The 21,924-nt window shown below is 39.9% G+C and overlaps 2 protein-coding genes across 2 annotated transcripts; one reads left to right on the top strand and one right to left on the bottom strand.

Annotated features, from left to right (window-relative positions):
• The first annotated feature begins 64 nt into the window (after nucleotides 1-64).
• Nucleotides 65-9,506, top strand: NMS (neuromedin S). The gene is made up of 10 exons (XM_087726207.1): nucleotides 65-160; nucleotides 3,206-3,261; nucleotides 3,531-3,581; nucleotides 4,571-4,630; nucleotides 4,720-4,746; nucleotides 4,830-4,883; nucleotides 5,723-5,797; nucleotides 6,562-6,597; nucleotides 7,769-7,818; nucleotides 9,364-9,506. Exons 1-9 carry the CDS (start codon nucleotides 136-138, stop codon nucleotides 7,805-7,807), a joined length of 423 nt encoding a protein of 140 aa, XP_087582333.1. The 5' UTR covers nucleotides 65-135; the 3' UTR covers nucleotides 7,808-7,818; nucleotides 9,364-9,506.
• An 8,829-nt stretch (nucleotides 9,507-18,335) lies between these two features.
• Nucleotides 18,336-19,676, bottom strand: LOC106549791 (histone H2A-like). Its single transcript, XM_087726791.1, has one exon. The coding sequence runs from the start codon at nucleotides 19,665-19,667 to the stop codon at nucleotides 19,254-19,256; it is 414 nt and encodes a 137-aa protein (XP_087582917.1). The 5' UTR covers nucleotides 19,668-19,676; the 3' UTR covers nucleotides 18,336-19,253.
• Nucleotides 19,677-21,924: the final 2,248 nt, after the last annotated feature.

The following is a 21,924-nucleotide window of genomic DNA, read 5'->3' as shown; positions in this document are numbered from 1 at the left end:
GACGGGTTTCCCAGCGGGAGGTGGGAAACGTCTTGGGAGAGCTGCGCTGACTCAGCCTCGAAAGGGCGGGCGAAGCAAGGAGGAAAAGCCGGCACCCTGTTCAGTGGAAGTTCAGAAGAAGAGAAGCTTCTTCAAATGCTGCTCCGCCTTGTGGACGGAGGTAGGCGGGAGACAAATCTCGCTTAAACCGCAGTTCCGTTTGTTAGTGAAGCAAAGGCTGACCAGTAATAGCTTTCTTCATAAATGGCGCTTATATGCGCCTCAAGAATGATTGATTGATTGAAAATAGATTGACTCCTCCTCTCTATGGCAGTCCCTCAAATACTGGAACACTGTTATCATGTCATCCCTGATCCTTCTCTTCACTAGACTAGCCATGCCCAGTTCCTGCAACCGTTCTTCATATGTTTTAGCCTCCAATCCCCTAATCATCTTTGTTGCTCTTCTCTGCACTCTTTCTATGTCTCAACATCTTTTTTATAGTGTGACCAAATCTGGATGCAGTATTCTATGTGTGATCTTTCTAAGGCTTTATAGAGTGGCATTGATACCTCATGTGATCTTGATTGAATTCCTCTGTTAATGCAACTTAGTATTAGATTGGCTTTTTTCACTGCCATTGCACACTGCCAGCTCATATTTAATTGATTATCCACTAGACTCCAAGATACCTATCACAGTTACTGTTATTAAGCCTGGTTTCACCCAATCTATATACTTTTAGTTTTTCTTGCCTAAGTATAAGACGTTACTTTTTTCTACATTGAATTTCATTTTGCTAGATATTGTTTGTTAGATAGTGTTCAAGTCTATCAAGATCCATCTGGATCTTGAACCTGCCATCTGGGGTGTTGGCCCAGTACTCAAAATTTTCATAAATGACTTAAATGAGGGAATAGAAGGTGAACTCATCAAATTTGCAGATGTTTCTAAGCCATATATCTAATCACTATCTCCCAAGTTCCTATTGATTTTGGGTTTCAATAAGGCTTTTCTGTGCTGAATTGTTGACTGGCAGCCAGCAAGATAGAAACCCCAGTAATATGTAGGCTCAGGCAAAAATATCCAGTGAATATGTAGGCTCAGACAAAAATTAATCTTTTTTACTAATATTTTAAGGCAGCAACTATAAATGTAATCACAGGGTTGACTCAGGTTGAGATAAGGAATCTACTAAACAAGTAACAAATCCAAAAAACAAGACAAAACACAAGGTGAGGTGGAAGCTAGATTTTAAGCATGGCATGGCAAGATAAACATGTTAGAACTGCAGTTTGGGGGAGGGGGAAACACCTCAGTATTGGCTCCCAGGGAGTGAGGTCAATAAATCAGGTGTGCTGAGCCGCCATTCAATATATATAGTTGTGAGAGTTTACTTTTCAATATTGGTTCTTCTGCAAGGTAGAAGTCTCTCATATGTGCTGTGTTCTGTCCTCTGAGTTCTGTCCTCCTGTCCACATCCTCACATTTGCAAACCGGTAGCGAAGGTAAGTTGATTTCACCCCTGCTGTTGAATTACAAATAATAATAATTGCTTCCTTTTTGCTTTCTTAACATATGAGCCATTGTGGCACAGTTGTTAGAATGCAGTACTGCAGGCTACTTCTGCTGACTGCCAACTGCCTGTAGTTTGGCAGTTTGATTCTTACCAGCTCAAAGTTGACTTAGCCTTCCATCCTTCCAAGGCTGGTAAAATGAGGACTCAGATTGTTGGGGGCAATATGCTGACTAGTGGTGGGTTGCTAACAAGTTTACTACTGGTTCACTTGTGATCTCCCTCGCGCACCGCTTCTGCGCATGCCTCCTGCCGCCGCTAATACTGGTTTGGCCGAACCGGGAGCAACCCACCTGTGATGCTGACTGTGTAAACTGCTTAGAGAGGGCTGTAAAGCACTGTGAAATGGTAGAGAAGTCTAAGTCTAATATAGAAACTGATTTCAGAGTCTGTTGGAAGTATGATTAAGTCTGTATCCAATTGTCCTGCTGAGACTGCTTATTTGAGCCACACTATTTCACCAGAAAAATTTAAAAGCACTTCCCTTTCCACCCTGGCTATGTCCTAGTCCCCCTCGCCTCTCTGTCCTTTTAAAGGACTTTCATTCTGTATATAAAGATCTAACTAATTGGTAGACTTGCTGAGAGTTGATGGGGGGAAACTTTGCTTCTTAAATAAAAACACAGCATGAAGCTTAATGAGAAACGAGGATACTGTGAGGCCCTGATTGGTTCTTTTTTCAGTGTTGGAAATAAAGATGCCCCTCGAGTTTAGACTAGGCATAGAAAGATTAGTAGCAACCTGGCTGCTTCATGAACTTAAATTGGTGGTACAGAAAAGCTTGGATTTGATTTGGTGGATGAAAATGAAACAGTCATTTCCTCCTTTCCCTTTGGTCTTTGTAATCTGCTTTTGCACAGGACAATTCATTTCAGGTAATCATTTTTACTCCATATCTATTTAAGATGTTTGTGTATTGTCCAAACTCTAGGGTGATTTACTGTACAAATTAAAAATACCTTGTAGATATCCTGTCTGTGTGTGGTGTACTCCTTGTTTCTATAAGTTTTAGAAGTCAAAGACCTAACATGGAATTCTTGTTTTAAGAACTTTACCATAAAAGATACAACTCTTGTGCTGAATAAATGAGATACTGATTTTCCTTGAGTCATATTTAACACTTTTAGTGCTTTTCAATCAATGGACTAAGAATGATTAACAGGCTTTGCATTTCCTTCTTTTCTTGCACAAATTCAGTGCAAGTGAACTTCCAATCTCTGAGCTATCCAAGGTCCTGAATAGAACATGGCAGCCATATCCATGTCTATGGATAATTTTTTAGATAAAAGTTTGGGTTGAAACAATTCATCAAAATTAATTAATGAAAAGCAGATCACAAGTCTTTAAAGTATGCATTCATTTCTTCCTTCTCAGTTACATAATATTGGTTTATTTTTGTATCTCAATTTAAAGGTTTTTGTTCTTTTATAAGTGAGGGTGGGAGTTAATTACAGAATGAACTTTTTAAATGCTAAATTCAAATTTAAAGTTCTAGGAAAAGAAGTGATATGATTCTCTGATCAGAGGATTTTGTTTGATCTATAATATACAAGTTTTTTCAAGAGTGTATGCATTTTCTTTATGTTAATTCAGATGAAATCAGTCATGCTTTACTACATCAAATGCTCACCTATTATTTCACTTTAACAGGATTTCCTCAGACTTTTGCCAGCTATCTGGATGAATCAAATGTTTCTAAAAACGAGGTACATAACATTTAACATATTTTCCATGTTTCTTCCAGAAAAATATAAATAATAGTACATCCCTGGAAAATACAAAATCTACTGCAGTTAAAGAAGAAAGGCCATATACAGTAGTGGTTGCTGTGTGCCAATGCATGTTAATAAATGGTTATAGGAGCAAAATATACAAATATGGACTGCATATCAACTAATGTTAGAACTTATAATATAATGTTTTGCACAAGTTTTTACTAGATTAGAAGTTTCTCTTTTTCCTACTTTTGCTCTAGAGGCTGGCACTATGTTTCAGTCAGTGGACAGAACTCTTTGAACAACCTCAGGTAAAAATGTCTAATTAGTTTAGAACTATAGAGTAATCATCAATGTAAATACATTCAAAATGTGTGCATATTCACCCACATATTATTAATTTTATTTTTCTAAACACCTCTTTCAAGCAAATAATTCATGTAAATTATTTGTCCTTCTCTAATACTGAAACTTAAGCACTTGTTTTTTCTTCAGCAATTTTCAGTAAAATTGCTATATTTCACAACCTATCCATGTACATATAGTTCATATTAACTAACTACACTTTCCAGCCTATGTACCATTTGGATATGGGTCATCTAATCAACTAACATTGTTGGAATCACAACCCCACATAAAAAACAGTGTGAAAATAACACAACATAAGGAATAATCTAACATTCAGTCTTAGTGTCTGAATGTGAGTATAAAAAGTAATTTTATATTTAAAAGTATTTATTAAAAGCTGTTGATTTACTTTGAACTCTTCTTTGACTGTCTTTGGCTACTTTATAGATCATACATCTATAAAATGATCTATTGTAAACCTTTATATTCTGCTAATATATGTTTTAGCATTCCAGTCTATTTTTATAGTGATCATGCCACGGGTAAGAGATGAATAATTAACATGTTTCACATTTTAAACTGTTGCTTCATAAAACGTTTTTATAATATGTTAATAAATGATGCAATAAAGTGTAGAAAATGGCAAATATTTACTAATAAGCAGCTGTGGGAATTATAAAAAATAATATAAATGTTTTGTATGTTACTATTCTTATTAATATATTAATTTAACACTAAAATTAGTTTAGAAGTTCTTTTTATTTATTTTTAAAAAAAGCTTACATCTATAATAATATATCATAGTGATCCTGAAGAACTCTCCCTTTGATCAGTGGACAATTATTCTCAAAATTTCTAACTCTCATGGATGGATGGGAATATTTCAGGGAAAATTGAGGTCAAATAATATCATCAACAGTAGAATTATTTTTGAAATACATTTTCCCTCCAGATTTCCAATGCATTTTTGGATTTTTGTAACTCCATGTTTGACAGCCTGCAGATAGATGAGGTAAGGTGATTGTTCCTCTTGCAAACGGTACCATAATGTGTTGGTAATAGTTATTATTAATCTAATATGATCATCATTGTCTTTCTTAGGAAAATAATCAGGAATTGTATAAAAGAGTGAGTATTAATTTTTTAAAATAGAATTGATATGCACAATATTTTAATTGAAACTCTATACTAAAATAGATCTTTTTATGCAGTTTTTATTTCACTACTCTAGAGCTCAAGACCCAACATATCCACTTAAAACTGGGGTTAGTACTTTAACATGTTCATTTGTTATACATTTTTAACATACAAAAAGTAGACAAAAATATGTAAAATAACACATCTCTCTTCAGTGTGTTTATAATTTCTTTAAGCAGCATGTCAGTAAAGTAAAATGAAAGGATCTTCCATGGATATTTTCAAAGAGGGGCAAATAATGCATTTTTCATTATTTTAATGAACTCTTGGTATGCTGCAGATGCTTGATGTAATTTATATTCTAATTTCAGGATTCAATTTTTTTTACTACCGGTGCTGTGGGCGTGGCATGGCTTGGTGGGCATGGCAGGGGAAGTATCCTGTAAAATCTTCATTCCCACCTCACTCCAGGGGAAGGTTACTGCAAAATCCCCATTCCCTCCCGATCAGCTGGGACTCTGAGAGGCAGAGAATCGATGGGGGGGGGGGCAGTCAGAGGTCGTATTTACCAGTTCTCCGAACTACTACTACTACGCCAAACTACTCCAAACTACTCAAAATGTCCGCTACCAGTTCTCAAGAACTGTTCAGAATCTGCTGAATATCACCACTGGGTTCAGCTAAAGGCAGAGAGCAAAGATGGGTGATATAGATAGAAAAATAGCACAAACAAGACGTCCAGACTTGATATGCAGCTTCATCCTCAGGTGGACTCAGATTTATCTGCATGCAACTCTTGTCCCCAGTCAGTATGTCTGTTCCAGACCTCTAAAAGGCTCCAATTTGTGGATGGTTACATTAGAAATATTCATGCATCAAACCGGTTAGCTGGTATCTAGATTTTAGATACTACTTATTCTAATATTCTAATATCTAAAGTAGCATTCACAATATCTTTTTGTTATAGTCATTCCCTCTACATCCTTTAATGAGCCTCGCTCCAAAGCTCTCGGACAGAAGAAAGAAAAGGTTCCTTAATCCAGTATGCATTCAGATGTTCCATATTATTTTGCGTCTTTTAATTTACATTTTAACCTTTTTAAAGTCATTGTGTCAAGTGATCAGCTTATGAGCAATTACTAAAGAAAAATACTATTCCCCTTCCCTTCTTTTCTTCAACATTTTTCTTTCTTTCTACGTATATTCCATCCTTTCTATCTTCCCAGTCTTTCTCACTTTGCTGTTTATTTAAACTCAGTCACAATAATAAATGTTATGCCTGTTATGAATAGTGGCTAACCCTTGATACTCTTCATGTTTAAGGCTTCAAATCCATATATTGTCCATATTCTATTGTCTTTGTTGGTACAGGAGCATAATACCCTGTATTATCATGATATGATAGAGCACTTGTCTAAACTGAGTTATAATAATCATCAACTGGCAACAAGTTCAATAAATAAAAATGATTAATTATAACTTGTGACTGGGTTAAAATTCAGTAAATAATAAAAGAGTGGAGGGAGCAAAGTTCCTAGCACAAATAAAAAAATATAAGATATGACTGCTATTGAGATTTCTATTATGTTCAGGAGCATGTGTCTGCTATTTTGGTTTAAGTGGCCAAAGCATGTTTGTAACATGGTCAAAAAATTATTTCCAATAAATTAAAGATGTTTATTATCCTCACTCTGTTTCTTTGGTTTTTTGAATGCTCTGTTTAATATAGTACAATGGAACAACTATTAACAGGATACAAATTGAAGACATTTAGCTAATGAAATTCACCTGTGTTCTCTCCTGCAGGGATGGCAGATTGCTGCAACAGAATTCATGAAAAAGGTAATGTTAAAATGCAGATCTTATTGTTATATATAAACATTATTGCCAATTCCCAACCTTTTGATGGGGATTTGGACTGATTGATCACAATCAGCAAATTAAAGATACAGATGCCAGGAACCATGTTTTGTATTGTAGGTGAGACCTCTGAATCTTATACCATCGATTATATCTCACAGCCCATTGTTGTGTGTGCATATATTATGGCCTTGGGCTATTGGATGAAGACTTGCAGCTCCAAAATGTTTGTTACCACTTTCCTCTGAAGTATTTGTTATTTTTAATGTCAGAGAGAGGGAGAGAGAGGGAGAGAGAGAGCACATGACATCATGTTTCTGTCACACACAGTAGAACTGTTTCACTTATATTGAGTTTTAAAGTATTTTATTAAATCTCTCTTATTTATTTTACAGGATGGTTTGGATGATTTAGGACGATCCTTTTTTCTTTTCAGGGTATTAATTTTTCTGTTTCCTTGTAAGAAGAAACTTCATTTTAATTTACAGCCATTTTGTTATAAAATAAAAATGGAAACCATATTTATAGGTTATAACAAATTATATAAACCCTACATAAATGAATTTCTGTTCCCCAAAATTAAAAAGCTAATATATTATACTAATTAAAAGCTTGATGAGGAATAAAATAGCCTAGTCAAGAAATCTAATTAAAATATTTCTGTGCATAATAGCAAAATATAATTAGGTTTAGTAGTCTCTCCTTTGAAATTGACTGAGGAAGAAGCCAAAATAAGCTATTACATTGTACTAGTTGAGTCGTAATATGGCACTCCCATTATTTAAGTGGAATAAATGATGTTGAGACAGGGAGGGAGTATGCAATAGGATGGTGAAGGAGGGATTAATTGAAACATAGGGCCATCTTTCTTACTAATTTGGCAGTTTAATTCTCACTGGATCAAGGTTGACTCAGCCTTCCATCATCCTGACATTGGTAAAATGAGGACCCAAATTGTTGGGGACAATATGCTGACTCTGTAAACTGCTTAGAGAGAGCTGTAAGCACTGTGAAGTGGTATATAAGTCTAAGTGTTATTGATATTGTGAATTACCTAGTGCCTAATTTTATTGCAAATTAAGTACAAAGGTTTTCTTTCCCCTGGTATCTAATAAAGAATACTATCAAGCACCATTTTATTATTCATTTTCAGCCTAGAAATGGAAGAACTGTTGATACAGATGACAAATAGGCTACTAGAAGGTGATTTTTATTTATTTATAAGAATAGTATTTCTTTATTCATATAATAACACACTTTCTGTCCTTGGAAATGTTATCATAAGATGCAGCTTGGAACAAATTGTTACGTATTTATTTACTCCTTGTAGCATTTTCATGGGACATTGTATTTGTCCTGCATGAATCATTTTTAACAGCATCATCTGTAGGATCTATATGATCATACATATTCCTACCTATAAAGGTATTATTCATGTTGCTTATGTCTTATTCATCAGGAAGAGCTGTAGGCACTGCTATGCTTCTCTAACATGCTGCCTTTGTAATACTTCACAACATTCATTCATTCACTCCTCAACAGATAATTCTATATCCATAATCATTTATGTGAGTTGATGTTTTGCAATGTGTACTTACTACTACTGAGTAGCTTTAGTCTGTAGAAAGCAAGGTTTCTAAAATCTCCTATGCTATATTGTAGCTACGAATGCTGCATGGAGATGTTATTAAGTCATCAGGAGTTGAGTTTCATTTGAAGGAAGTCCTATTTAATTTATTGATGTTAATTATTATTATTATTTTTCTTCCTAAAACTACCGTATTTTGGAGTATAAGACACACTGGAGTATAAGACGCACCAAGATTTTCAAGAAGCAAATTAAAAAAAATGTGTTTGCACTCTGCAGACCTCCCAAAAATGGTCAGTTTTTTTGCGAAAATGGGCCCATTCCCCCCCAAAAGGCATAAATAGCCTTTAGGGGGCTTGCAGAGTGCTCCTGGGAGGGAAGCAAAAACAAGCAAAAAATGGCCCATTTCTTGCAAAAATTGACCCGTTTTTCATTTAAAAAAAGGCACGGATAGCCTTTAGAAAGCTTATAGAGTGCTCCTGGGGGCTGGCGGGGTAAAAGTGAGCAAAAAACGGCCGTTTTTCCACTCATTTCTGCCTTCCCCAACCCCAGGAGCTCTCTAAAAGCTTCCTAGAGGGTCTGCATGGCCGTTTTGGTTAAGGGGACGTGGTTTCGGGTGGCAAAAAATGCTGTATTCAGTGTATAAGATGCACCCAGATTTTCAGCCTCTTTTTTGAGGGAAAAGGGTCTGAAAAATACGGTAATTATTGGAAATATGGACCATTTTCAAAAACAACATAGGCTGAATCTGGCCCAAGGTGGTTATAATTTAGGGGTTCTCAATTGATCCTTTATTAAAGATTACTTGCTTGAGCTATAAATTACTTCACATAAAGTATTTATGCGTGTTATATATTAATCCTTATTTTTGTAGTAATGTGTGTACTAGAACTGTCATAAAATTAAAGGACTGAACCACTGGTCTCAATCAGAAATAACATTAAGAAATAATACGGTTTGATTTCAGCTTAGCTTTATGACTCCCAGGCTGATCGCTCCCTCATATGCAGAGCACAATCTTAGTATACAAATTAATATTTCATCAGAGATTCACATAGTAAATAATGGTGCATTTGGATAGGAAAGTTTGTTTACATCATATTTTAAGTTCTTATAGTTCTCTAAAGACTGAACATAATTTAAAATGTAATTCTTTTCAGATTTCTGCAGAAGATATATCCATGTTTGGCTGATTTGCTCCTTTACTTTCTACTATGAAAACTATGAATATTAACAGAGATTGTTCTGTATCATGTGAAGTCACATACAATAAATTTGCACCTATACATTTTGTTGGAAAAATGTGTGTGGGTGCTCAAAGATAATCTTTTCAGCTTCACTTCATTTCCAAATTAATTATTATAAAGATTTGCATATGACCAATTCAACAAATTACTTAGAACTAAAAATCAAGTTTACAGTTGGTTAACCCGAATAATATGAAATTTAGAAGATAAAAGTGGATATTCGCTGAGTTACAATCCAATTTATCATGCTTGTTCCGTTTTAAGTTAATTCAATGGCAAAAGCTATCACATTAAAGTAATGAGATTGCTTAAGAGGAAATTTGCATTCTTCTTTGAAGGCATTAATTTAGATTGTACAAAAATGCTATTGAATACAAAATAATTACATAGTTTCTCTTTAATGCAGTCTGGAGATACATACAAGATCTTCTTGCATGCCCATCTGATGCTTCAGATCAGATGGGCATGCAAACCTAGGTTAGAATTGTTTGGCTAAAGGTTAAGTTCTTCCTCTTCCTCATCAGAAAACAGATTACTCTGAAAAGAAATTTAAAAAAACCAAGCATTTAGATTTGTAGATTTTATTTGGTTTGTATGCCGCCCTATTCCCAAGAGACTCAGGGCGGCTAACAATAAAAAGGGGAGGGGATACAAAAATAAAATAAAAAACAACAATTTAAAATTCAACAACAGTCGTAACCTCGAATGGTTATGGTTATGGTTTATTATTTATAGGCCTCCCTTTTCCCTGAGGGGACTCAGGGCGGCTTACAATTTATGGGGAGGGGAATACAAGACAGTAAGACATACAATACATAAGTAAAATAGAACACAACATTCATTCATCATTCGGGTGGGGACGGATTACAATCTTTATCCCCAGGCCTGACGGGATAGCCAGGTCTTAAGGGCTGTGCGGAAGGTCTGGACGGTGGTGAGGGTACGAATCTCCACGGGGAGATCGTTCCAAAGGGTCGGAGCTACTACTGAAAAGGCTCTCCTCCGCGTAGTTGCCAGTCGACACTGACTGGCGGATGGAATGGGGCTGGATAGTTCAACAGCCCCAGGCCTGCCGGAACAGCCAGGTCTTAGTTGCTTTGCAGAAGGCCGGAAGGGTAGTAAGGGTCCAGATCTCAACGGGGAGATCGTTCCAGAGGGCCGGAGCAGCCACAGAGAAGGCCCTCCCCGAGGAGCCGCCAGGCGACATTGGCTGGCAGATGGAATTCAGAGGAGGCCTAGTCTGTGGGATCTGATAGGTCTTTGGGAGGTGACTGGCAGGAGGCGTTCTTTCAAGTACCCAGGTCCGATACCATGTAGGGCTTTAAAAGTAACGACTAGCACCTTGAAGCATGTCCAGAGACCAATGGGCAGCCAGTGCAGCTCATGGAGGATAGGTGTAACGTGGGTGTACCGAGGTGCACCCACGATCGCTCGCGCGGCTGCTTTCTGGACAAGCTGAAGTCTTTGAACACTCTTCAAGGGCAGCCCCATGTAGAGCGCGTTACAGTAGTCCAGTCTTGAGATGACGAGGGCGTGAGTGATTCTCCAAAGGGCCTCCCGGTCCAGGTAGGGCCGCAATTGGTGCACCAGGAGAACCTGGGCAAAGGTCCCCCTGGTCACAGACGACAGATGATGTTCTAAAGTCAGCTGCGGATCCAGGAGGACTCCCAAATTGTGAGCCCTCTCTGAGGGGCGTATAATTTCACCCCCCAGGCTGAGAGATGGAATAGCTGGACCATCTTTGGGAGGGAACATCAATAGCCACTCGGTCTTGTCGGGGTTGAGTGCCAGCTTGTTCGTTCCCATCCAGACCCTGACAGCCTCCAGGCACTGGCACATCACTTCTACCACTTCACTGAGTTGGCATGGGGCGGACAGATACAACTGTGTATCGTCTGCATATTGATGATATTTAATCCCGTGCCGGCGTATGATCTCACCCAGCGGCTTCATGTAGTTGTTAAATAGGAGGGGGGACAGGACCGAACCCTGCGGCACCCCATAATTGAGGTGCCTAGGGGTCGATCTCTGCCCTCTGACCAACACCGACTGCAACCTGTCCGAGAGGTAGGAGAACCAGCGAAGAACGGTGCCTCCCACTCCCACCTCCCGCAACCGTCGCAGAAGGATACCATGGTTGATGGTATCGAAGGCCGCTGAGAGGTCAAGAAGCACAAGGATAGAGGAATGACCCCTATCCCTGGCTCGCCAGAGATCATCGATCAGTGCGACCAAAGCAGTTTCCATGCTGTAACCAGGCCTGAAACCGGACTGAAAGGGATCCATATAATCGGTTTCATCCAAGGACCGTCAGAGTTGAAAGGCCACTACTTTCTCAACAACTTCCCAACAAAGGGGAGGTTGGAGACTGGACGATAGTTACTCAAAATGGCTGGATGCAGAGGTTTCTTCAGGAGGGGTCTTACCACCGCATCCTTTAGGAGGTGCGGGAAGGACCCCTCCCGGAGAGAGGAGTTAACTATCGTCTGGAGCCAGCCACGTGTCACCTCCCTGCTGGTTGAAACCAGCCAGGAGGGACATGGGTCCAGTATGCAGGTGGAGGCACTCACTGCTCCCATGGCCTTGTCCACTTCCTCAGGAGCGACAAGTTGAAACTCGCTCCATAAAATTCGCTCAAGACCTTCCCCCGGTACCTCGGCTGGTACCATGCAATAGGAGTCCAGATCTGTCCGAATCCGAGCGACTTTATCTGTTAGAAACTGAACAAATTCCTCAGCCCTACCTTGTAAAGGGTCGTCCGCATCCCTCTCCTTCAAGAGAGAGCGGGCTATTCTAAACAAGGCGGCTGGGCGCGATTCAGTGGATGCAATAATGGCGGCAAAATGCGCAGATTTCGCCGCCTGTATTGCCACGATACCTTTATCAGATGGGTCCTGATAAAGGTTCTCATCAGTGCTCAGTCTGACTCGGAGTTACTGGCCCTCCAGCGGCGCTCTAGGCATCTCTTTTGGCGCTTCATCTCCCGGAGTTCCTCAGTAAACCAAGGAGCTCTCCTGGATCCACTACTTCAGAGAGGCCGTAAAGGCGCAATCTGGTTTAGAGCCCCCGCCGCCGCTGTATTCCAAGCAGCAACTCAGGATTCTACCGGATTGTGGACGAGAGTGTCAGGTATTTCTCCAAGCGCCGTCTGAAATCCCATAGGGTCCATCAGGCACCTGGGGTGGAACCACCTAATCGGTTCCTCCCCCCTACAGTGGGGGATTGGTCTCCGAAAGTCAAGTCTCAGTAGGAAGTGATCAGACCATGACAAGGGCAAGATCTTAATGCCCCTCAATTCTAGATCACGTCTTCACTGCTCTAAGAGGAATACGAGGTCAAGTGTGTGCCCCGCTGAGTGAGTCGGACCCTGGATTACTTGGGTCAAGTCCATGGCTGTCATGGAAGCCATGAACTCCTGCGCCCCATCAGAGTGTCCACCGAGCAAAGGCAGGTTGAAGTCCCCCAGCACCATAAGCCTGGGGAACTCTACCGCCAGCTCAGCTACTGACTCAAGGAGCGAGGGGAGGGCTGTTGCAATGCTGTTGGGAGGAAGGTATGTTAGCAACAGGCCCACTTGACCCTCAAGGTCCAACTTCACCAACAAGGACTCACAACCAACAAGCTCCAGAGCAGGGATCCTACGAGGAACTAATGACCCTCGGATGATGATAGCCACTCCCCCACCCCTTCCCTGGGGTCACAGCTGATAAAGCACCTGAACCCCTTCTGGGCACATTTCAGTGAGGGGGACTTCTCCCTCCGGGCCCAGCCAGGTTTCAGTAATACATGCCAGGTCTGCCCCCTCGTCTAATATTAGGTCCCGGATGAGGGGAGCCTTGTGAACCACAGACCTGGCATTTACCAACAACAGCCTGAGACCAGGGCCCTGACCACTCTCGCCATCTGGTCCTGGAGTGGAACTAACAGGGCCGGAAGGAGGGATCGCTGCGACGTAGTGGACCCTCCTTCCCTGGTAATGGCTAGCCCTGAAGTTCCCGCCGTACCTGCCCCTTCCCATCGTGACCGTAATGTTCCGGCCCACTCCCGCACCCGTAGACCCCGTTTTCCCCCCTGTAGCCTCCGCTCTCTCCGGCAGGCCATTAATCTCAATCATTCTAGGATGGGAGATAGGCCTGGGCCCCCTACCACTTCTGCAATGGCACTCAGTGGAGGAGGCACCCGGCTGTTCTCCCAGTCCCCTCATGCATACACAGTCACTCACTCATACAGTCCCCACAAAGTCAGTTAAAAATTACAAAATACAGTGACAATAAAATAATAAAAGTGGGTACAAACATCAAGCACCCATCACATACATACCACATACATATCCCATGCAAAAGAAAAAAGAAAAAAAATTGCACAGATGTTAAAGTCAGTAATAGGACATGAGAGAAAAAGTCTTTACGCTCGGGAGCTCCTCTTCCGCTGGGTCAAATAGAAGGGACAAAGTTCTACAATTTAGAGTAGGTGGGTGGCTAATCCCGGTCGCAAGGGGAGAGGGCAAATTCCCTACCCACGTCCTCTTTGTCCTCCGCTTTCCTTTTCTGCAAGAGTTGTAAATACAGAATGGCATGCAAAGCTCTCGGCGAAAATGGAGATCAAAGAACTCCATGGCTGAGCAGCAGCAGCCAGAGTGGCAGGGGGGAGAGCGGTCGAAAGATGGAAACAGTTCAGGTGGAAACAGTTCAAGGAGACAGCGTCGTCTGAAGAGGCAAACCAGGAACAATCACGGATGGTAGCAGCGGTAGTAGTGGGAGTCGGAGGCAAAAAGTCGGCCACAGGCATCACAAGCCAGAATTGTAGAGACTGATCTGTGACAGCGATAATTAGATGATAATTAAAGTCAGAAAGCCGCGATGGAGGGGGGGGGAACGACTAGGATCAATCCCGGTGACGACGAGAAGGCCAGTCGCACGGATCCACAGTGCAGAGTGATAAATTCCCCAACCCCACCCAACCCCCTAGGGCAGCAGCCGGCCCAGCTGCGTCCCGCCGGTGAAAAACAGGGCCACAAACTCAAATCAAAACAAACTGCCACCAGATGAAAAGAGCCGTCGCTTGCAAGGGGGGGCACCCACAGATTGTTCACCAGCACCCCCAGAGACCATCCACAGCCGTCAAAGTACTGCCCTCCAAGCAAGGTGTCCCTCCGCTTGTTGATAGCCGGAGGACCGCCATTCATGAGGGGGGGGGCACCCGCCCCACAGGCCGTCGGATGCCGCCCGCCCACGCAGCAAGATCGTTCAAGCTGCAGGATCATTCAAGCCGCAGCAGCACTTTCCAGTCACTTTCCAAGCACTTTCCGAGGCAAACCAGCAAAGTGCCATCCCAAACTCAGCCAGCACCACCCCAAGTTCAGCCAGGCTCGTCCCCAGTTCGCCGCTAGCTGGGAAGCCGCCGTCTGTATGAGGGAGGAGGGGGGGAGCACCCAACAATGCCAAAGGCCGTTTGAGATGAACTTTGGGGACATACAGGTAGATAAATCAGGGAAAGATAAAAGCCTGAAACATTGCAAACATACTGTGCTTAAGCTTTAGCTGGAAGGGACCTTAGAGGTCTTCTAGTCCAATCCCCTGCTGAAGCAGGGGGACCTATATCATTTCAGAAAAGTGACTGTCTAAACCAGGGGAGTCAAACTCATTGCCTGCAGGCACCACACGCTGGCCACGCCCATCCCATTTAGCAAGGGGGGGGAGTCAAGTGGCAATTTGACAACGCGAGTTTGACACCCCTGATCTAGGCTGTTAAAATATCCAGTGATGGAGTGCCCACGATTTCTGGAGGAAAGTATTCCACTGGTTAATTGTCCTCACTGTTAAAAAGTTTCTCCTTAATTCCAGGTTGCTTCTCTTTTTGATTAATTTTCAACCAGTTTCTTGTCCTGCCCTCTAGGGCTTCGGACCACAAAATTGCACGAGCACCGAACTGGCAGTAATGCCAGCAGAAACCCACCCCTGTTCCAGATGTCACATTCCCACCACCCAGCACCAGTTCAGTGGTTCCTTCCCCCCACCAGGAGGGAGGGGGGAGAGAAACAGAAAGAGGCAGAGAGAAGGAGGGAGAGAAAGATAAGGAGGGAAAGAGAGAGAAGGAAGGAGAGAGGGAAAGAGAAATAGGGAGACAGAGAGGGAGGAGGGAATGGTAAAGAGAGAAAGATATAGAAATAGAGAGGGAGGGAAAGAGAAACAGTAGCAGAAAGAGAGAGGGAGGGAAAGGGAGAGAGAGGGAGGTGGAGGGAAAGAGAGAAAAAAACAGGCAGAGAGAGGGAGGAAAAGAAAAATGGAGGAAAAGAGAGAGGGAGAGGGGAAAGATGATATTACAAAAGCTTTTCTTTATTGTTGCTAAACATAATATTTCAAAAGCAGAAAAAAAATAAAGGTGTATAAAAGTGCATTTATCACATTTTTCTTATTATCTGAACTCTGCATTGTTTATCATTATTTTAGGTTGTAAAACCTCATTATTCAGGTTAATTGCCATGTTGGCACTTTGTGATAAATAAGTGGGTTTTGGGTTGCAGTTTTGCCATTCGGTCTCTAAAAGGGCTGCCATCACTGACATAGAACATAAAGTAGAATAATGAGATTGGAACGGACCTTGGAGATCTTCTAGTCTAATCCTCTGCTGAAGCAGAAGATCATATATCATTCTGGACAAATGGTTGTCCAGTCCCTTGTTGAAAAGCTTCAGTGATGGCACAACCACAACTTCCAGAGGCAAGCTGTTCCACTGATTTAGTTGTTCTCACTGCCAGGAAATTTCTTTTCACTTCCAAGTTGGACCATTCTTTAATGATCTTCCACACTTTACTTCAATGTACATTTTGTATAGTACAGAGAAATAAGATAGACTTTGAGTTCTAACATAGGAAAACAAAGTTCATATTTAACACAATATTCTTATATGCTTACCTATCTTTTCAGATGTAACTGATTCCCGAAAACATTCCCTCTGCCTCACTCCCTAATTAACTTTTTGGAATCTCCAGGATGAGAGATCTTCCCTAATCCTGGAGTTTCCAGGAAGTTCTCTCTGAGGCCCTTAAATATAAGTAGTTTTTGACCTATGACCACAATTGAGTCCAACATTTATGAAGTTAAACCTTTGTTAAGTGAATTTTGCCCCATTTTACGACCTTTCTTGCCACAGTTGTTAAGTGAATCATTGTAGTTATTCAGTTAGTAACCCAGTTGTTAAGTGATTTTGGCTTCCCCATTCACTTTGCTTGTCAGAAGATTATAAAAAGTGATTACAAGACCTCAGGACTTTTCGACCGTCATGAATCAGTTGCCAAACTTCTGAATTTTAATCATGTGACCAAGTAGATGCTGCAATGATCAGAGGGCAGAAAATGGCCATGTCACTCTTTTCTGTGCCGTTATAACTTTGATCAGTCACTAAATAAACTATTGTATCTTGAGGTCTATGTGTAAGACAGAATTCCAAACTTTTTTCCAGACTTGTGTGGCTGCAGGTTGATATTGACAACAAAGTGACATGTGTTTAATTTTCAATGGCTGGAAAAAGTATCCTGTTTAAAGTGCATTTGGCTATGAAATACAATTTTAAGTTAATCAAATAACGGCATTTTGTTAAAAATACTAAAAATGAAAAATAAAATTTAGCATAAATATCAAATATTATATTAGTTTCTACTGATAGGTCACAAAAAGTTTTGTGGGTTCCAGAATTTACTTGCAAGAAACTTCAAGCTAGGTAATCCATACCAGTGGTTGCAGGTGGTACGCCCCGGAATGGGCGTACCAGAGCCTGCCCGGAGCACCAGGTACCGTTCCGGTATGGTGCTCTGGAGGGCCCACCTACCCGAGCTCCTTACCTGTCCTTTAAGCCTTGGCACTTCTGTGCACGGCACGTATGGCGCCTGCACGATGCTCTGCCAAGCAGTTGGAGTATCATGGAGGCTTGCGGAAGCATTGCAGGCAAGTATGATGCATGTGTGCACCATGTGCGTGTGCGTGCACACTCCACGCGTCCATGTGGGTGACGCCAGGGCCATTCCAACTGTACTGGTTGGAACGGAATCCAGAACCCACCACTGATCTATACCCTGAATATACAATGTACAGGTTTCAAGGGCAAATGCTTCGAATGCAATCCTAACAATTTAACAAAATAGGAAGGCAAGTTATAGGTGATAAAGCCAAACTGAATTATTTTTATATCTCTCCCCACTATGTACACTGAAGTTGTATGGATATACATACAGCTGTTTTAACTCCTTCCCTTGAGATGGCACTATAGGGCGTTGTATTCTAAATCTAGACACAGGGACAATTTCTCATGCCATCTCACTGCTGAACAGCTAATTCTTGCAGCTGGGAAAACACAGTGGCTATTAAGTTTTTGGCCTAATGTATATATAATGTTAACCCATAGGGTGTGGCTGCAGTATTATTTATCCCTTTTATTGGTTGTATTATAGTCTGTTGTTTTGCAAGTATACTGAATGCTTCTGTATCAGAGACAAATTCCTTGTCTAACCACACTCGACCAAATAAATAAAGTATAAAATAAAGTTGAAACCTTAAATACCATATATTTGGGAACAAATGTGTGTCATTGGAGTGAACTCACATGGTTAAAATTGTATTAGAAATATAATATATTTATACTATAATTAATTTCCAAACTATGACATCTGTGCCATCAAATGTGACTTGGAGTTCATTAATATTGTGAAAGCACTCAATATCTATAGAATACATTTACACAGTTATCTCCAACCCAATCATTTGGGTTTAAAATCATTTGAGGAAGATCAAGCAATTATGGGATGCCAGATTCAACATTCATCTCTTCATTTCTGCATGCTTGCTCATAGACGGATAAATGCAGCTAGTTCTAGGTAAACGAAGCATGAATTAGGAAGCTGCCTTTTATTACCAACGTTCACTTAGTACCAAGCCATGGTTTGTTTAAAAAAATACATGATGGACTCACACAACAAACTTAATCAGAACCAAACAAACCACATTATGGATTAGCACAATTTGAAATTATTAATCCATCTAGGCCAGCATTGTTGATAATGCTAACAAGGGGTCCCAGAGATCCAACTTGGGAGCTTTGCTCAAAAAGCATGTTCTCTGCTTTTGAGTTATAAAACTTTTTGGACACATTTGCAAGTGAGGTACATTTTTAATTATGAATTCATTACATAAAGGGTTTGTATTAGATGAAACAAATAGTCAAGAAGATTTTTTATCAATTCAATGACAAACTTGTCTGAAATGGGGAACTCATCTAAAAGTACATGACGTAAAAGCTAACAAGTGCCCCATATCATAAAAATTAAGACTATAAATGCAAAAAAGAATGTAACTCAGTTCTATTTCACAATCATAATTCTTAATACAAGTACATAAATTTAAAGTGCCAAACGGGGCAAAACCTTGATGAATATAAGAATGGTTTTGCTAATACCAATCATTTTACTTATGGTTGAAAAAACAGGAAAAAACATTTAAGTTGTGAGTTTGAAGAATTACATATCTGAAAGATAACCAGGTTAACACAAGACATCATCTATGCTTTCTGCAACAAGATTCCCACAACACTATAAATGATGATCACTAATATTTAGTCTGTGTGGAAATAGAAAGGTATGCACCATTAGTTCTCTGCCCCAGGACTAAAAGCCATTTATATTAGCTAGATGGACATTGCTCCTCTTTTGAGGACTGTGGGGGATAACTAGTGGAAACTGCTACAAACAGAACCAATTTTCAGTCTTTTCCTTTTAGCAGAGTCTGTTCTTGCAAGATAAAATGTTAAATGTTTCAGAATTCCTGGGACTGAGCATCCCCGTTGACTTCTTTCAGCAATGCTGTTTTTTTAGGAAGAAGAATGGCTTGGATGTTGGGGAGCACTCCTCCTTCAGGAATGGTCACATGTGAAAACAACTTGTTCAACTCTTCATCATTCCTTATTGCCATCTGGATATGGCGTGGTCCAATCCGCTTCTTCTTGTTCTGATGAGCAGCACTCCCAGCTAATTCTATGACCTCTGCAGACAGATATTCCAAGACTGCGGCCAGGTACACCGAGGCTCCTGGACTTACTCTTTCAGCATAATGGCCCTGTTTTAGGAACCGATGAATTCGGGCCACAGGAAACTGCAAGCCACATTTTTTTGTCTTGGTGATTCTGGCAGGCAGTGCAGGCTTTGGGTGTTTCTTACCACGCCCAGACATTCTGTTCCTATAAACAAAGACAACCTTTCATTACTTCAATTTAACTCTGCAATTTAATAGAGCTTAATAGACTATTCTGCTCACAAACTTAAGCACTGGCCATTAAACATGCATTCTACAAATAAGAATACAAGCCCTGTTACCATATTTCTATAAAAGACTGTTAAAAGTAATACTATTTTTTAAATAGTACTCCTGTCTTTCCATTGGAAGATAATCAAGGTAAATGCAACAGCTTTGCTACTGATGTTATCAGGTTCAGTCAGTTTGGAAAAATCTGGCAAATATTTTCAGAATAACATTAAAGGCATCAACTGCAGTTCAGTATAACAAGAATAAATTATTAAGATTTAACTTTAACCCAGCAAATACAATACAGTTTTAGAGTAGAACCATTACATAGTCTAGGAATATGCTTTGTAGCTGTATAAAACTTCTGTATAAAACTATGAAATCTCTTGGTTCATCATCATTATCCACAACACAGTTTGTTTCATATTGGCTCTGTGTGTGTGTGTGTGTGTGTGTGTGTGTGTGTATTCTCAGTGGATTATATTTAATTACAGTTTATTGAATAAACCACCATTTAGTACAATGTATTAAATGGGATACTAAAAAGCAGGTTTCTTTGTATAGATATAAAATATTAGACATTTATTACTTAAATCTGCTATTAGATAGCTGCTACAGAACAGTTAAAATGTTTCTGGCCAGTATTGCAACATTTTAAATAAAACATCTAGTTCTATTATTTTTTTAAAATCAACATTCTCTATAATATAAAGCTAACTATATGTTCTTATTTTGTCAGATAATATTAAGCAATCCAAAAACCAAAGTTAGCATTTATAACTTTAAAAAAATCCCAAAAGTACTTACTGCTTATGTTACTCTATAGTGTTGTTATACAGCCAAATACTTCCTTCTTGCTTGAGGCAGATACTGCCTCTTTTTAAACACCTCTATTTATAATTAGTGTGGATTTAAGCAGCTGCATCTATTTCACTATTAATACTAATTGTAATTGTGCTGATTTTTCCTTAGCAACAAAACTACAATCCCATTTTACAATAGAAAATTTATGGTCAGCAGGATGTTTACCACAACTGTATATTCATAACCAGCTTAAAGACCAAAGCTGATGTGCTAGAAATACATGAGATGCAGATATATCTAGCTTTAAGTTAGTAAAAATGCGCTGTAAGCATTCTTTGCTTTCTTCTTCCTCTCCTTCTAGCTATTTAAATCATCTTTTGAAAATTAATTTCTAGATTAAAGCTAAATTTACACAATACACTAAACTACAAATTAACACTCATTTTAGCTTAACATGAATACAAACTAATCTATATGTTTTCTTGCTTAGTAAATTATGCAAATCCAGACAACTGGATTCATTGGGAACCTATGAATAAGTGTGCTTTCCAAATCTGGCTATTGGGAAACTGTAACTTAATATTAATTCCATTTCTTGAAAGAAAACAATGAACAGTAACTATTTCTGTTCTGCTGCTAAGAAAAGCATCTGGAGGCTTCCACATAGTTTCCAAAAAGTAAGATGTATTTCTTGTGCTGAATTAATAGTATGCTGAACACCCAGGTCATTCATTAGCCACTCTCCTCCATTCTCAAGGTCCTTACTTAATAGGAAAAAAATATTTAAATTTACTATTTACTAGATGTTTTATTTCTAATTCTTTCTAATACTTGAAACCTGCTTTGGAAAATTATCTTTACAACCACAATATAATTTATAATCAATAGTCAAATCTAGGGGCTGAGTTTGTTTGCATGCAGACATTACCCAACTAGGTCCTAATGTTCACTGATGTTACCTAATCAGATTATGAAACGCTTGCAAGCAACTCACCAAATTTAAGAATCATAGTTCAACCCTGAGCTACATATACTTTTTTAATGGGGTTCATGTTTCTGTTGATATGTATTCATTTTGCATTTATATTTTTACTGTATTTACTGTAGATGGACCTAACAGCTGTGTTCTCAACCAAAAATCAACATATAATTAAAAAAAAATGCATGGGTATAGCTGGCACAATACACATTAGCCAATAACCAGCCATGCCTCCTGGTGTCTCCCCCCACCCCCCAAAAAAGTTGAGCTGCAAGAGAACTGTGTCTATGATTTATCAATCCGTCTCACTGCTGAACACAAGTGTACTAAGAAAAAGTGTGGACATTAAATGCACTTTCTTGGATATCATTTAATTCAGGGGTCCCCAAACTTGGCCACTTT

This window comes from Thamnophis sirtalis, unplaced genomic scaffold (genome assembly GCF_051295495.1).
Source record: "Thamnophis sirtalis isolate CommonGarterSnake01/CBP01778 unplaced genomic scaffold, rThaSir2_p1.2 scaffold_12, whole genome shotgun sequence".
Classification (NCBI taxonomy): Eukaryota; Metazoa; Chordata; class Lepidosauria; order Squamata; family Natricidae; genus Thamnophis; species Thamnophis sirtalis.
This window is presented reverse-complemented; position numbering and strand designations above follow the sequence as displayed.